The sequence below is a fragment of the Passer domesticus genome, chromosome 1 (assembly GCF_036417665.1).
Source record: "Passer domesticus isolate bPasDom1 chromosome 1, bPasDom1.hap1, whole genome shotgun sequence".
Lineage (NCBI taxonomy): Eukaryota > Metazoa > Chordata > Aves > Passeriformes > Passeridae > Passer > Passer domesticus.
This window is the reverse complement of record NC_087474.1, coordinates 76,448,408-76,463,134: the sequence shown is the minus strand read 5'-3', so window position 1 is coordinate 76,463,134 and position 14,727 is coordinate 76,448,408. Positions and strand designations below refer to the sequence as shown.

General features: G+C 39.0%; 1 protein-coding gene across 21 annotated transcripts in view; it reads left to right on the top strand.

Moving 5' to 3' along the window:
- FARS2 (phenylalanyl-tRNA synthetase 2, mitochondrial) overlaps nt 1–14,727 on the top strand; it is a 230,754-nt gene that overhangs the window by 48,883 nt on the left and 167,144 nt on the right. For 19 of the 21 annotated variants that reach the window (XR_010365111.1, XM_064425638.1, XM_064425620.1 and 16 more), the window contains one exon: nt 5,705–6,340. The exons of the other annotated variants lie outside the window; for them this stretch is intronic. Coding sequence is in view for 18 of the 19 variants with exons in the window: in XM_064425590.1 (XP_064281660.1) it covers nt 5,705–6,340 (636 nt within the window). In the remaining variant the exon portion in view is untranslated. The remainder of the gene's footprint in view (nt 1–5,704; nt 6,341–14,727) is intronic. 21 annotated transcript variants of the gene reach the window in all.

Sequence of the window (14,727 nt, the reverse complement as noted above, 5' to 3'; positions counted from 1 at the left end):
ACTTATGGATAAACCTGAGCAATTCCCTGTTTAGCAGGGAAACTAGAGCCTGCAGCAGCTTTTGGAGGCCTGCTTGGGGCACTGAAACTTTTGCAGTGGATATAGCATTTTGTCATCATTTGCAATATCCAGCCTGCAGCTGGGTGGTGACTGAACTCGAGGGATGATGCAAGACATTTTGGAATGGGTGCTTGCCCAGAGGTATGTTCCCTTCTGCAAACACTTGCTGCTCACTGTGGTTATCTTGGCCATCTTGCAGCCCCAAGGGAGTGGTGCAGGTGGCTGAAGGTGTGCCTCAGCAGTGTAGACAGTATTTTCTGTACTTGCATCCAGGTGCTTGTGTGTGTAGGACAGGCCATGAGATGCTGGCCTTTTTTCAGACAGTCAGCATCTTCTGCATTAGTAGAAAAGGAGCATGGTTGTTCATACCTTTCATATTTAAGAAGGCCTTATATGTAGCACTGAGAGAAACAGGATCATGCCTTATCCTAGGAAAGTTTTTTTAGTTTTCTCTCTCGATCTTGCAAACCTCAGAATGTTGCCGAAGGTGGCATCATGATTAATGTATCACCATTACAGAGCAGACAGCCAGCCAGCTTATGACATATTTTTGCTTCAGTCAAGAAAAAAACCAAAATAATAATAAAATGTATTCTATGTGTTTCTGGAACTTACTGACAGATTATTAACTAGATGAACTCCAAATACATGAAAAAATTAAGAGCCAAATACTTGAAAGCTATATTATCTTGCCAGTGCTTTGTAGTTCATGAAGTATTTTAATGGTGTTTAGCCATCATCACATATATCTGATAATATTCTGCCCTTGGAAGGTCAGGTTCTAAAATGGATCCATTCTAATTTATCTGTAAGGCTATTTCAGAAGTCTGTGTGTTATATAAATCCAGCATGCTCAGTAGAAGTCTGTTCTGGTGTGCAGCAATGTATCATCATTTTAAAATGAGCATTAAAAAATCCAAGCTTGTTATTAGTTTTGCATGCAAAATAGTTTATGTTATATCCTATGCAAGGCAGATATGGTCATGGCAATACAATGATATTTTGCTGCTGTATGCCTACATAGTTTTCAAAACTAAAATTCAATGCTTAGCTAAATTGCTAAGCAGACTGGTAAATGTCCAATTTTAGCAGCCTAACATATGTTTATAATTTTTGTTTTAACATATGCTATGTTGGTTGAACTCCCCTCCCCACACATACGGTAGATAAAAGCTGTCACATCACAAAATGGTGGCAGCCCAACTTTTCTAACATTTTCCATGGCACTTCAGAGTCTTGCATTAATTAGCTATTCTTGGATAGGAGACAGACTCTCATCTTTGTAGAATTTTGGTTTCAAACCCGTCATGTACTTGGGTTTATGTATGCAGTAGCCCATCTGTGTTTCTGCAGCCATAAGCTGTAAAAAGCACAGGGCAGAGAGAAAAGTGGTCAGCAGGAGCGAGGGTGCCCTTGGCTCACAGATGCAAACACCGAGCAAATGGCCTCACGAGCTGGCCCCCTTGGGCTCTCAGGAGCCTTCTCCCTCTTCCACTTTTACAGGAGAGGTGAGTGAATGAAACAACATTGGTGCACAGCGCTGTCTCCTTTCATTGTGAGCTGCTAAACTATCCCTCTTTTCTCCTCCTTTTTCAAAGCAGGTGTAAGGAGGAATTTCACCGAGTCTAGGATTCTTTCCTAAGCCTCTGCTGGGTAGTGGAGAATTGTGACAAATACCATTGCAGCTGTGATAATGCTGTCTTAATCCTTGCTGCACTTTGACATGGAAACCTGGATTTAGACATGAAAGGACATTCCTTAACAGTACAGCAGTATCATCCCTTATCAAATCAAACTGCCTTTTGCATGTGCTCCAAAACCATGGTATTTTTTGTCTGATGTATTCCGTGTGCTATTTCCCCGTTGTCAGGCTCCTGACTGTGGTGTATTTCAGCATGTGTAATGTCTGCTGGGCTGCTGCATGGGGGATGGTTGGTTTTCTGTGGAGCGGGAAGGAGCCTTGCCCATCAATTGAAACTGCTGTAGAAATGTCACAGGGTCTGTGATACAGGACTGGTGTTGGCAGTGTGGTCATATCTGTGCCTGGTCTATGCACAGCATGGACAGGGTTGTTCTTATGCCTTCACCCTGGGTGGCTTGGATGCCACCTCCTGTCCTCTGGTCTGCCTTGGAGCTGCTCAAAAGCATGAGCTGGGTGCAAGCATAGTTCCAAGTGTATTGGCACAACGTAACGTATGATGTCATTCCTATCCAAGACTAGAGTTCTAGTGGACATCTCAGGATGGAGGTTGAGGTCCAGCAGCCTGAGCCCATGGAGCTTCAGGGGAGCTGCTGAGGTACCCTGGAATGTGTCAGTGGTGCTGTCTGGATGGGGACATGTGTAATAGGAGGTGGTGGGCCTGGTGCTTGCATGTCCACCTGCAGAGCTTTGAGAAACCCCACAGAGAGCTGCCAGCAGAGCAGCCTGCTTCCAAAACCCTGCATCTGCATCCAAAGCCCTGTGTTGTCTCCCAGCTGCAAGCCAGAGCCACTGTCAAACCCAGAGAGCAGGACTTGCTGGTGATGCTGGTGGTGGGCTTTGCCATCTTTGGGTGGTAGATGTCAGTGGTGGTTGTTCAATGTGTATTTCCCGTTCATGTATTTGTTTTCAGCTACAGGACCTGCAGCTGCTGTTTGGCTTGCTGTTCTTGTTAGCTGGCTGGCAGGCCTTGCTGTGGGATTCAGGTTTTGTCAGTGTGCACAGAAAACAGTTTTGTTTCCCTGCCAGATGAAAAGCATGGTGGAAATAAAGGAAGAAAATTATACATTTAAACTGCTTTTTCAGACATTTAGATAAACATAGACAGAAATAAATAAACATAAATGCATTAATTTCTGTTTATTATAAGAGAACATAAGTAATTAGTGTGTTCTTAACACCAGGTATTTATTGCTCGAAGAAAGGTAAAGAGATGTCTTTATTTTCCAGTGTTGCTCTCTGCCTTGGTAAACATTACTTTGGTTTGAAGATTTTGTGTACAGTCTGCAGAGTGTAAACATATTTTACTTTCTTCTCTGTGGTTTCTCTGCCCAAATGTAACTTATCACCAGTTGAGTTGAACTAAGTCCAATACCATTTTTCTGTAATGATTCTGAAAGAGGAATACGTGACTCTGTGGTGAGAGAGGGAAGCAGCAGAGTGTTGGTGTAGGACTTCAGTGTTTCTGGAACTCTGGGTGATACCGTGTTACGGACACATTTAGTGCTTGCTTGCTGTTGTTTGCAGTACTTGGACATTGGATAACTCATAAAAAAACTGTAACTTTTCTTATTGTTCACATTACTTACTGCTCAAATTTTGCTTTGGATTAGAGTAATAATGCAGGTAATAATGTCATTCAACTATTTAAGGCATAGGCATAATGTTAAGATAAAAACTCTGATACAGGTTCATCTGTAGGTTTTTCTCCTGTACAAGTTTGTGAGGAGTATATATGACTTGCTTAGAAGAAAGTGTTTCTGAACTATCAGAAACTGATAGCAGGCTTCCTCATTACAAATACTGAAATATAATCAGGTAAGCCCTTGAGGATGTATATACTAGAGTCTCCCTTAAAAATAATGAGTCTGAAGCAGACAAGCAAGAGTGCCCCACCAGTACCTGTGGTACATGTTCTTATTTCTTTTCCCATAAATTTATAATCATCAAAACTGTTTATGTGAAAGCTGAGCTTCTCATACGGTTGTCTGATTCTCAGAGGAATGATATTTAAGAAAGCAGCAAGCATCACAAGAATCATGATAAACTTATGGGAATTTTTTTGTACATTACGGTTATGTGTAAGTTTTGAATTGAAGTTTTTAGAGAAATAAATGTATGGGCAGATGGTGGTATTTACTTAAGGGAAGCTGAATTCATTATCTGACTAGGACTGGGTATTTCAAGCAGCTGTTTGAAAATGAGAACTCAGTTTCCATGAAGGAGAACGGATGTTTCAGGAAAATGGGGTCTCTTTTCAAAATCTAAGACTATCCCTTGCTTAGCCTCTATCAGAGTGGTTTCTGATATGTGTGTGAATTCATTTATTGAAGAACATTCTCAGTTATGATCAAGAGCTAATTTGATGAAATACCTTTGTAAACTCTTAACTGCCCCCTGCCAAAGGCAGTCATTCTTAAAAGTTTCAAAACTAGATAAAATTTATAGCTGTTACTTATTTCTAAAGATATTCTACCAGAAAAAGGATTAAACCAAATATTCAGTAATCTTATACTTCCCCACCAGAATTAATTTCTGTTTACCCAACTTGCCTTTATTTTGATTGATTGAGATACAATTACTTGAGGAAATAGACCTATGGAAAACTTCTAGATACAAGCCAGAAGAAAGAAAGCTGAATGTGACCATACTCATTACTTTTTACAGATTTGTTTTTTTGGGACTCTCTATTCTAGTATGTCTGTTCATTTGCATACATATTTTGAAGCATGAGAATATGAAAAATAGTCTCACCTTGTTTTTTTGTTACTTACACTTGTTTTCCTTATGTTCCTGTGGAAAGCTAGCCAGATACTGTAAACCTGAAGACTGTATCTCTTGAAGACTGTGGTGCATTTATTATTGCTTATGTCCTTTCTTCCTCCAGTTCTTTAAGATTACTTTCATAGAAAATTCTTTAACTCAGAAAACCTTGGGCCCTGTAATTCTTGGTTCATAGAGAAATACAAGCCAGTTTTTAGCAGATGCCTTTCCCTGGTCCCTTAACTTCTGTTTATGTAATGGGAAAACGTCTCTGTTTTCCCATTACATAATAAGCAAATTTTAATGCTTAATTATTTTACTGGGACCTTTGCTAATATTTCTGGAGCCCGAAGATAGATTTTCAAGTAGTTTTTCATCTCAGAATGGGCTTATGCATATGGAGTGACTGAAAGGTTCATCACTCTCAAAACTCTTTGGTTTTGGAATTGTCTTTGAGCTCTACAGAGAATGCAGCTGTGTACACATGAAGCACAAAGCCTGTCTGTGAATAGGGAGGATGTGTAAAGATGGCCCTTTGATGGGAAATGAGTTCTTCATTTCAGACAACTTGAAGAATCTCATCACTTTGCCTTCCTGGTACCTGACAAGCCTCCCCTGTACAGCTGTGGAAGCTGTGCAAACAGCCATCCTGGGGAACATATGGAAAAAGGGGTTTTGTGATCACTGCAAAATCCTAACACTGGTTCTGACTTTATGCAGTCTTTATGGTGAATCTTGTGCAATACTCGTATGTGAATTTAATAAGCTGTTTATATATAAATATGTGACTTGTCTGGCCATCTGTTTTTTTTCACAGTGGTTCAGTAGTTTGAAAGGTTAAAGTGGTTTTGTCTGGCATTAAATAAGAATTGGTGATGATTGCGTAGTGTGTGCCACATGCATCAGGTAGATGTGGAACACGTTCTTCAGCTTCTGCTAATGGAGGAGATGATACAGCAATAAGTTAATTGCTTGTTACAAGCGAGTTCTGACTGCTGAAGGGCACTGTTAAGTTTCTGAGTATTTTCCATCCTCTGAAGTCAAAAGAGTGGTTTATAATGGGAACTTTGTCATACTAATCAACCACAGATTTGCATTTATCTATCCCTAAGATAATAGCAATTCCTGCAGCAACATTGCAGCTCCTAACTCAAATATTTTTAATTCCTTTTTTTTCTCTAGATCATAAAAAAGTTTACAATGGCAATGCTCTGGAAATTCATGAGAGTAGCTAAGTATTCTAAAACAGCTTTATCATCAAAAGTAAAAGTAAGAGGAATTCCCAGCCATTCAAGGCATTCTTCATCCAAGTCTGTACCTTCAGATTTTGCTGCCAGTGCACCCTGCTCAAATACTGTGGAACTGCTTGGTAAATCTTATCCTCAGGATGACTACAGCAATGTCACAGAGAAGATTCTTGCCAAGGTGGGGAAGAACTTGCACAACAGAAAACATCACCCTTTGTGGCTAATCAAGGAGCAGGTGAAGGAGCACTTCTACAAGCATTACCTAGGACGCCGTGGGACTCCGCTCTTTTCTGTGTATGACGGTCTTTCTCCGGTGGTTACAGTCCAGCAGAACTTTGATAGTTTACTTATTCCACAAAACCATGCCAGCAGAAGGAAAGAGGATAACTATTACTTGAATCGTGACCACATGCTAAGAGCACATACATCAGCCCATCAGTGGGACTTGATACACTCTGGCCTGGACGCCTTCCTGGCAGTGGGAGATGTGTACCGCCGAGACACGATTGATAACACCCACTACCCCGTCTTCCATCAGATGGAGGGAGTGCGCCTCTTCTCCTGCCATGAGGTATGAATTCTCTAGCTGGGGTCAAAGACATTTTGGGTAAGTTGCTTGGTCTTGTGTTTGCTGCAAGCGAACTTCATCCACATAAACAAGGTTCATGCACGTAAGTGTGTTACAGCAACAATGTTATGCTGCACCTTGATAAAGATCAAGTGATTTATCATATAACAATATTTTTAATTTGCAAAAAATGTAGATAAAAGTGTTGAATTTGAAAACAACTATAAAATTCCCTAGGAAAGTGTGAAAAATTGAAAGACAATATTATTGAAAGCTAGCATAGTGAAACATAATCTGAAATGAAACAACTTGTTCAGTTAATGATCTGCACAACCCAGTTCTCTTTCTGTCATGACTCTGTTCTGGTGAGATCACTTTACCAAAATCTCTATCAAATTAATTCTTGAAGGACTCCTTGGATGCGAGTTGTCACAGCTACTTCCAAAGTACAGTTTTCACTGTAATCTTTTTCTTTTAATAGTGCCAACCTGCCATAAATGAATGTCGTTTTCTAGGGAATTGTTCCATTCTTTGACTCATCCTAAAGCTGCACTGAAGGATTCATCTGTTGCAGCCAATATTTATGTGTATGTGGTGCATACACAGCAAACCCATCAGAGTCCAGGGGCATCAGCTGAAGAGCTCTAGGTTGATGTCCAAGACTCTTAAGTTTATATGTTTTGTTGGCACAGCTTGCATGCTCTGCAAATGCTGGGTGTCATTAAGTACTCTGCTGCATCATTGATCAGTGGTAAATATAAGCCAGTTTGTTTTCCAAATAGTAATTGATTTGTATAATTTGTGTATGCTTGTAGCAATACTGCCAAATTCACAGTTCTATAACTAAAACTAGCTTATTCTAATAATACTGAGATGTAGACCATTCTTAATGTGCTTGCCAGCGGGTGACAGGAGCTTGGCAGAGAAGCCTGATGCCTTTGGATGCCTGAGGGAAAACTAAGGTAATCACAGAGCACTGCTTTTCTCCGTGATGGAAGGGGCTCGTGCTGCCTGCGCTGCACTCTCCCACCCCGTGCAGCTGCTGCTTGTTCCACTGCAAACTCGTACCTGAACTCTTCCCTGCCTCTGCAGGTGTCCTGAGAGCTGTGTGGGGCTGAACCCAGCCTGCAGCTGCTGCTTTGGTAACCCCAAAATGGAAATACTGCAGACTTAGCCTCGTTTGTTTGCTGTTCTTTTCCCTTAGGCCTATTTATGAATATAGTCAGGATATATGGTATACAATACTACATTAAGAAAATACCATTTCTTAACTGTTTTTATTCATCACACAATATTTTTTTTACAGTTTTGCAGAAGTTCAGTCATTCAGATGAAAATACTTCACTTGCCACAAAATTATAATGTCACCATTACTGCAGGATGAAATTTCTTCAGCCTTGGGTGCGATTGATCTAATCATTGAACTACTTCTTTAGGAATATACCCCTTAAGAAATTTTGGTCCTAATGGTGGGCTATTTCTTTCTGCTCTACAGATTTAATAATAGGAATAATAGGATTTGAATAACTGGAATAGAGTTACAGAAATGTTTTCACTGACATGTTCTATCTAGAAATAGAAAGTGTTCAATCTAATTCATTGCACTGGAGTTTGTTTCTTTTCTGTCCTTTCTTTTTATCCAAGAAAATGATTGAGATGTTATTGGGGAGCTCTCTATACTGACGAGGAAAGAATAGTGTGGTGTATGATGTGTAACGTGTTGTTTATTGGGCAACATAAAAAATTATAAACCTGAGCATGATCTGATGTGTCCTTTTTTGCTTCAGTTTGTGTTTCTATATATACCCTTTTTTACAGTGTTAATCACAAGAGCCTTGTGGAAAAAAATGAATGTGAAATTCTGAAATTTCACTGGGACTCTTTCTATGTTTTGTATTCTGGTTGCCTGTTCAGAATAATCCACATTTAAATAATTCCAGAAGGAACTGTCTGAGCGGAACAAAGACTAAATAGAGGTAATACTACATGAGAGAAATGCTCTGATATTCATTTATTTATACTCAAGTTTAAGCTGTAGCCCACTGAGCAGAAACATGTGACTGTCAGGGCCTGTTACCCTTGTCTCAGACTTTTCATTCCTAACCAGCCCTCAGTCTCAGGTGAGAGGAAATTTGCACAAGTACCAAGGATCAGAATCTTTGGAACCAAGGGAAAAACTGTTAGCTCTTAGCTACAAGCCCGGGGTACATTTCGTGTTATGGCCAATACAGTAATTTTACATGCTGTTGTCAGTTTGCTGCTCTAATTTGTTCTTTTGCTTTTTACATTTATCATTCACTGTCTTCTCAGTGTAAGTGACCACAGACTTAAGAAAATGTCAGAAGGAAAAGAAAAGCTTATTATTTTTATAATAAGTTGAACTTAGAGGAATTTAATGTTTGATCTCAGTTTTGGAGGTGTGGGGGAAAAGTCAATTTGTCTTCAGCTGAAAGTTTAGTCAGGATACAAAACATGTAGGTGTACAAACGTGAGTCTCCTTTACAAATACTTAATTCTGTAGTCATGACTAGGTTAAAACTCCTGTCCTCTGCTGGAAGCCTTCATCATCATTCTTTATATCAAATTTAAAATCAGTATGCTGAAGTAAAATCTGGAAAAACAAACTAAGTTTGGCAAATTTACAGTATTTTTTCCTGATATATTTGTGAGCTATTTGGTTTTTTGGCTGTATGTTTTTTCATGATGGTTGGTTGATTACTTTTTAAAGAGAGAAGTAATCTATAATTTAAAGATGGGCAGGTAACTGATGCATTTCTGCAGCTTAGTATGAGTGTAAATATTAAAGTACTAAAGAAATTCCCATCTCCCAGACCAACTCATTGCTAAAAATTAGAATAATTCATGCTTAGAAAATGTTATTAAATTTTATTCTCATAAAAAATGTCATTGGACTGCTATCAAAGAACATCTGAAAATACATTTAGACGTGTTTTCAATATATTTTAAAGTATTTTAGGTGGTTATTATCTGAATGTAATAGAAGAACAGGTAGAAACTGACTAACAAATAGTTAAAACCAAAAATAGCTTCCCAAATCTACTTCAGAATTCTGAACAAAAAATGAGCTATTTTCTTAAACAGTACCCCCAGATGATATCCTTTTTGTATTCACTTCCTGCAGCATTCCTGTTTTTCTTCTAATTGGTGTGTGAATTTTTTTTCCGTGTATGGCTTTTTTTTCTTTTGGTTAGTACTTTGGATTGGCAATTTTGATACTGCTGTAGTCAGATCTGAGCTGGCCAGTTTTCCTGGGTGGGTTATAAGAGAAATTATTTCCGTGCTATCCCATTGCCTTTGGTGCAGTTCCATAATTTATGGAAAAGAGAAAAAAAAATCTCAACTACATTGCACTTTGTGCATGTCAGCCAGAAGAGGGAGCCAATATAAACCCAATGGCAGTCAATGAACAGATTTCAGTTGATAACAAAAAATGTTTACACATTTGCAGGAGACTTCATACGGTGTTTTATAGTCCATACTAAATAATACATAAATTTTAAGGGGAACAGATGCTAAAACATAGGAATTGCTCCTCTAATTTAGTAACCTTGTTCCAGTGGAGGCCAATAGGAGGTTGTTTAGATGAAAAAATTATGCTCTCATCAGGCTTGTTTGTACTAGAAGTAGTAGGGATGTATCTTTTTTCTCCATTGAAGTGCTCATGATGGAAATGAAAACTTTTTTGTAAGGATGCAATGGGAAAAGAGTAAATATTCTAGTTACAAATAAAGGATTGCTCCTCCAAAGCACTATATATAATTATAAAAAAAGTGAGTATTGTAGCTTCTAGTGTTTATATCCTGAAATGTAAAGACCTTTGTCCTGGGTAATAGGAGATTAGTAGTTTTTTCTCTTTTTCATCTGAATACATACTCATTTCCTCATCTTCCCATACTTCAGTACCTTGGCAATATTCCTGGTATATTGTTAAGAAGAAAAAGATGTTGCTTTTATCCTTTTCCTTGTGGTATGGGATGATGTGAACTCCCGATTGACCACTCATTTGCAGTTTTGGGTTTTTTTTTAAATCAAGCGCTGTGCTGGGTTTTCCCCATGGAAAACTTGTGTCTTTAGGTTTGACTTCTTCAAAATCCTATATGTTACTGCAGTTTTGGACACTGTGCTGTTGCTCTGACGTATCAAAGAAGGGCTCCTTCCTGTCTTCAGTCCTTTTTTTTTAATCCTCACATGTAAAGGAATTGAAATCAATTTATAGTGTTCCAGGGATCAACCTACTTCATGGAGTTACTTGGAGCTTTTCCAACATGTCTGAGAGTGCTTGTGAGTGGGAGTCATAATAGCAGTGTTTAGCTGGGCACCAAGGAACAAATATTTCAAAAGGTTCAAATGGCCAAGGAGCCCTTCTTAGCTTTCTACAACTTACGGGCAGGGTTGTGAGCAAAGCATCAGTCCCAAGGAGCCAGAGAGCTTTCCCTCTTTCTCACAGGGAGCAGCAAGGTCAGTACAGGAGCAGAGGCACTTGAACTAGATCCACCTGGGTAAAAAAAAGGAGCAGCAGCATCACTTTGCTAGAATATTCAGAGGTGAATTTATTCCTAAAGCTGCATTTGAACTGAGTGGTCACAATGAAGAGCCTGGTTAGTTTAGGTGGAACTGATTTCACTTTCTCCAGTGTTAATCCAAGATGTGAACATTGTATCATTCAGTATTTTCCAAATTGTGGTGTATAAATCATGTCATAATAAATAGATCTTCACTGATCTGAGGATTCAAATTGTATTCTTTGTTATTTTTAGTCAAAAATTTGACAGTGAAGGGCATCAGAAGGTCTGTTAGATTTTGATAGTGATCCATGGTCTAGGAAGTTTGAAAACTGATGATGCGTCTTTTACTGCGAAGACTTCATATTTTTTTCAGACTTTGTCTTTTTGTTGTCCAGCTAAAAAACAAACAAACCAACAAAGCTTTTCAGAATAAAGCCATTAAATCTATTAAATACAATATTTAAATTGTGCAGGAGAAGAAGAAAAAAGGAAAGTGTCCACAAGTATATTTGGAAAGTCTAAGGTACTTAAAAGTCAAGGAATTTCTACTGCTGCAGAAACAGAAGTCTATGATAGGTGTCCCATTATATCAGGTGTCTGTGTAGCAGTGTTACTTTTTCTTTCTGGTTTGAAAACATTTATTGTTTTCACTTTTCTTACTGAAACACTTTGATTAGATTTTAAAAAAAGCAACCAAAAAGCCAGCCCTCCACCCCTAAAAAACAACAGAGGTTACCTTTCTTTGCTGTAATTGGAGAACTAGAATGGAAGGATGTAGAAATTAGGGTGACCACCTTCAAGCTTGTGGGTTGAAGTAGTTTTTTTGCCATTTTCTGTGCCCCAAAATCCTTATTGATATGCAGTGAAGAGCCTTCTGTCATGCGGCTGTGTATCTCTTTGGTACCTGAAGCTGGCTGCATCAGTGTGTGCAGTTACACCTTGGAGGCTGACTGAGACTGAAATTAGATTTTCTCTTTGAGCCGTCTCTTGGTGGCATCTTCCAAATTCCTGATCCATTTGCTGAGTCTTGAGTTCCACAGCACATTTAAAATGTTGTGGGAGGGATTTGATATTTGTAAGTGGATTCAGAGTGCAGTGTTGGTTCATTTTTAGAAATATTTATTAGGGCCAGTGAGACAAAATGTATTTGGTGTGGCAAGGTTGGGTGTAGTCACGTGCAGATTGTCATATAGAGATAATTTTAAATGCTGGTTTGCCTGATAGTATAAGTATATGAGTATGATTTATTCATTATCTTAATCACTGGTGTATGCATGAGTGTCAGGAGGAATACACAACTGCATTGTGGAAAGACAGGATATAGTTACAGATCTCTCTGATCTGAAACCTACTATGAATGCCATCCTGAAAAGAGGCACTTAATTTTGAATACTAAGTGTATGGATAATGAAGGGATGTGAGACTAAAAAGTCTGTCAAATGATTGAGGAAATGCTGAGGTCTTTGTTTAAATCACAAATGTGACTTCTGCCCTTCATGCCAGGCTAAGAAATGCTGGAATGTGCTTTTGAAGGACCATAGCTCTGTTTGTACTTGTCCAGTTAAAAGTCTATCTTGCCATTACATGTTATCAAATTTTAATTTATTTTTAAATTTTCTTTTCATCATGAGCTAAACTGTGAGTAAACTTCATGCCACATGCTTAGGTCACTTCAATTCCTTTCTGCCTTCTCCTTTGTAATGCTGCTTCAGTCAGATATGCTGCTAAATCCTGGGAAGTGTGAATTTTTTTTGACTTTTTCATGCTGATCCAATATTCAATGTTTTGCACACCTTCGCTCAAAGAAAAATCTTCTTGTCCTTACACTAGACAGACATGTAGGTACTCGATTTATGGCTACAGGAAATTTCTTTCCTGCTTGCAGTAGTGACTGATGGTATTCAATACAATAAGATAGTGCATGCTGTTTTAGTCTGCACCGAGGGAATGAATGTGTGTGAAATTGTTGTCTTGCATGTGTCGGTGTTTTATGCAAGATGTTAGGTATTTTTTTTCTCCCTTTGCTCAGACATGTGCTTGAGAAAAATTGACATGTAAAAGGAATGACTGTAGGTGATTTTTCATTTTATTCAAGCTTTGACTTTCCTGGTTTTATGTGTACAGAAATGTTGAAGTGTTTCTAATCCAAGACATGTACTTAGCACAGTTCAATTGTTGTAATAGTGAAATTGGCGTATCGGTTTAAAGCTGCTCGTATTGACATAGCATTGTCAGTGAATGGGAAGTCAGGAATAAATATTAATACAACTGTGAGGTATCTCTTTCTTTTTTCTTGGTATAATCCCATCTGCAGCTGATGGAGCCTCTGTGGAGAATACCAAAGCGGCTCTCGGTGCCTGACTGTAAGGGGGAGCTGTTGGCTCGCCTGTTTCAGGAACTCCCCTATGGCTGTGCTTTCAGAGCCTGTCTGAACTGGACTAGAGTCACACCTGTGCCCAAGGTGACCCAGCCCTGTTCTGTGTGCTAGCTCATCTCTTGGAGCTGCTAGTGTGCTGATATTTGATTGCTAAGCTGGACTTCACCATTTTCACACCCCTCAGTTTCTTCCCTTCTCCTGAGTTACTGCCCATCTGGATCTATCTCCCAGCCTGCCTCAGTACCCTGCTGCATGGACCCTTGCCCTGGCTTGGAGAAGGAGCCTATGACTTGGAGGCACTTAGAGATAGTGCCTGTGACTTTTTCTTTGGCAGGATTAGGGCTCAGGCAGGTGCTGCATTATGACTCAATGTATTTAATGGTTCTTGTGTGTATTGTGTTTCTGCATCTGATATAAACCACTGAAATAGAATTTTGCTTTAGACTGTAATTGTTATATCAACATTTCAGAAATAATACAGCAGTAAGGAGAAGAATTTCTATGTACTTGTTTATTTATATATATATATATGCTGTATTTTGAAGGCTAGTGTCCAGACTGTCTGTTCTTTGCAATGGTCTGAGGAGTCTCTTAAGCTGAAGGGAGGAGTAAAGGGGAAAAGGAGGAAGAGAATTTCATGTCCTAAAATACTGCTGATAGGTAAAATAACAAATGTACCTTCTAATGTGTAAATACAGTGTACTCTGGTCAAAAGAGGGAACATCTCTGTTGCCTGAAGGGTGTTTCTGGCTTAGTGAGTGAGTGAGTCAGTCAATAGAAAAAATAGCTACCTGTGCAGGGTTGTTCAGAGCAGGAAGCTAATTTAGCCACTCTGTGTTCCTCTGTGAGGGACCCTGTGTCTCTCCACTGGCCACCTGGTGAGCCTAAGACAATTATCCTCCCTAGGCAAATGCTGGCCTCTCTGAATTCCCCTGGCTTTCAAAACCACGTGCTGGGTGACCAATCTGCCTTGCTGACAGCAAATTAGTTGTAGGGTGGGTATTATCTTGTTTCAGTCAAGGTAGGGTTAATATCAGTAAGAAGGGGGTTTAATCTTTCAGATGAGCACTTGAATAAAGAATCTGTTATTTGAAAGTATGATACTTTGTCAAGCTGCTGCCTTTTGGTTAGTAAAGGCATTTTTGTTAGAGGTGGAGAATCAGTTTATTTGGTATTTATACATTCCCTTTTTAATTTAGTATTTTCTGCAGCACACTAAGAAGATTAAGAGAAGAAATGTTTTCTAAATCTGCCAGCAATCTCCTTGTGTCTAGCAATACATTTTTTTTTGTATTTCTTCAATCCACTGTGGTGCTAGTTTGCCTGCTGTTTAAACTCAGACTCTTCATTCATTGTGTCTGTAGGAAATGTGCTAGAAACTAGTCCTAATTAATTGTATCTAGCATTTGTGGAATACCAGGGATTCACTTGAACTTTTTGTTTAGAGCATTTATTGCTCTGAAGGCATCAAACTGCAGTTAACAACT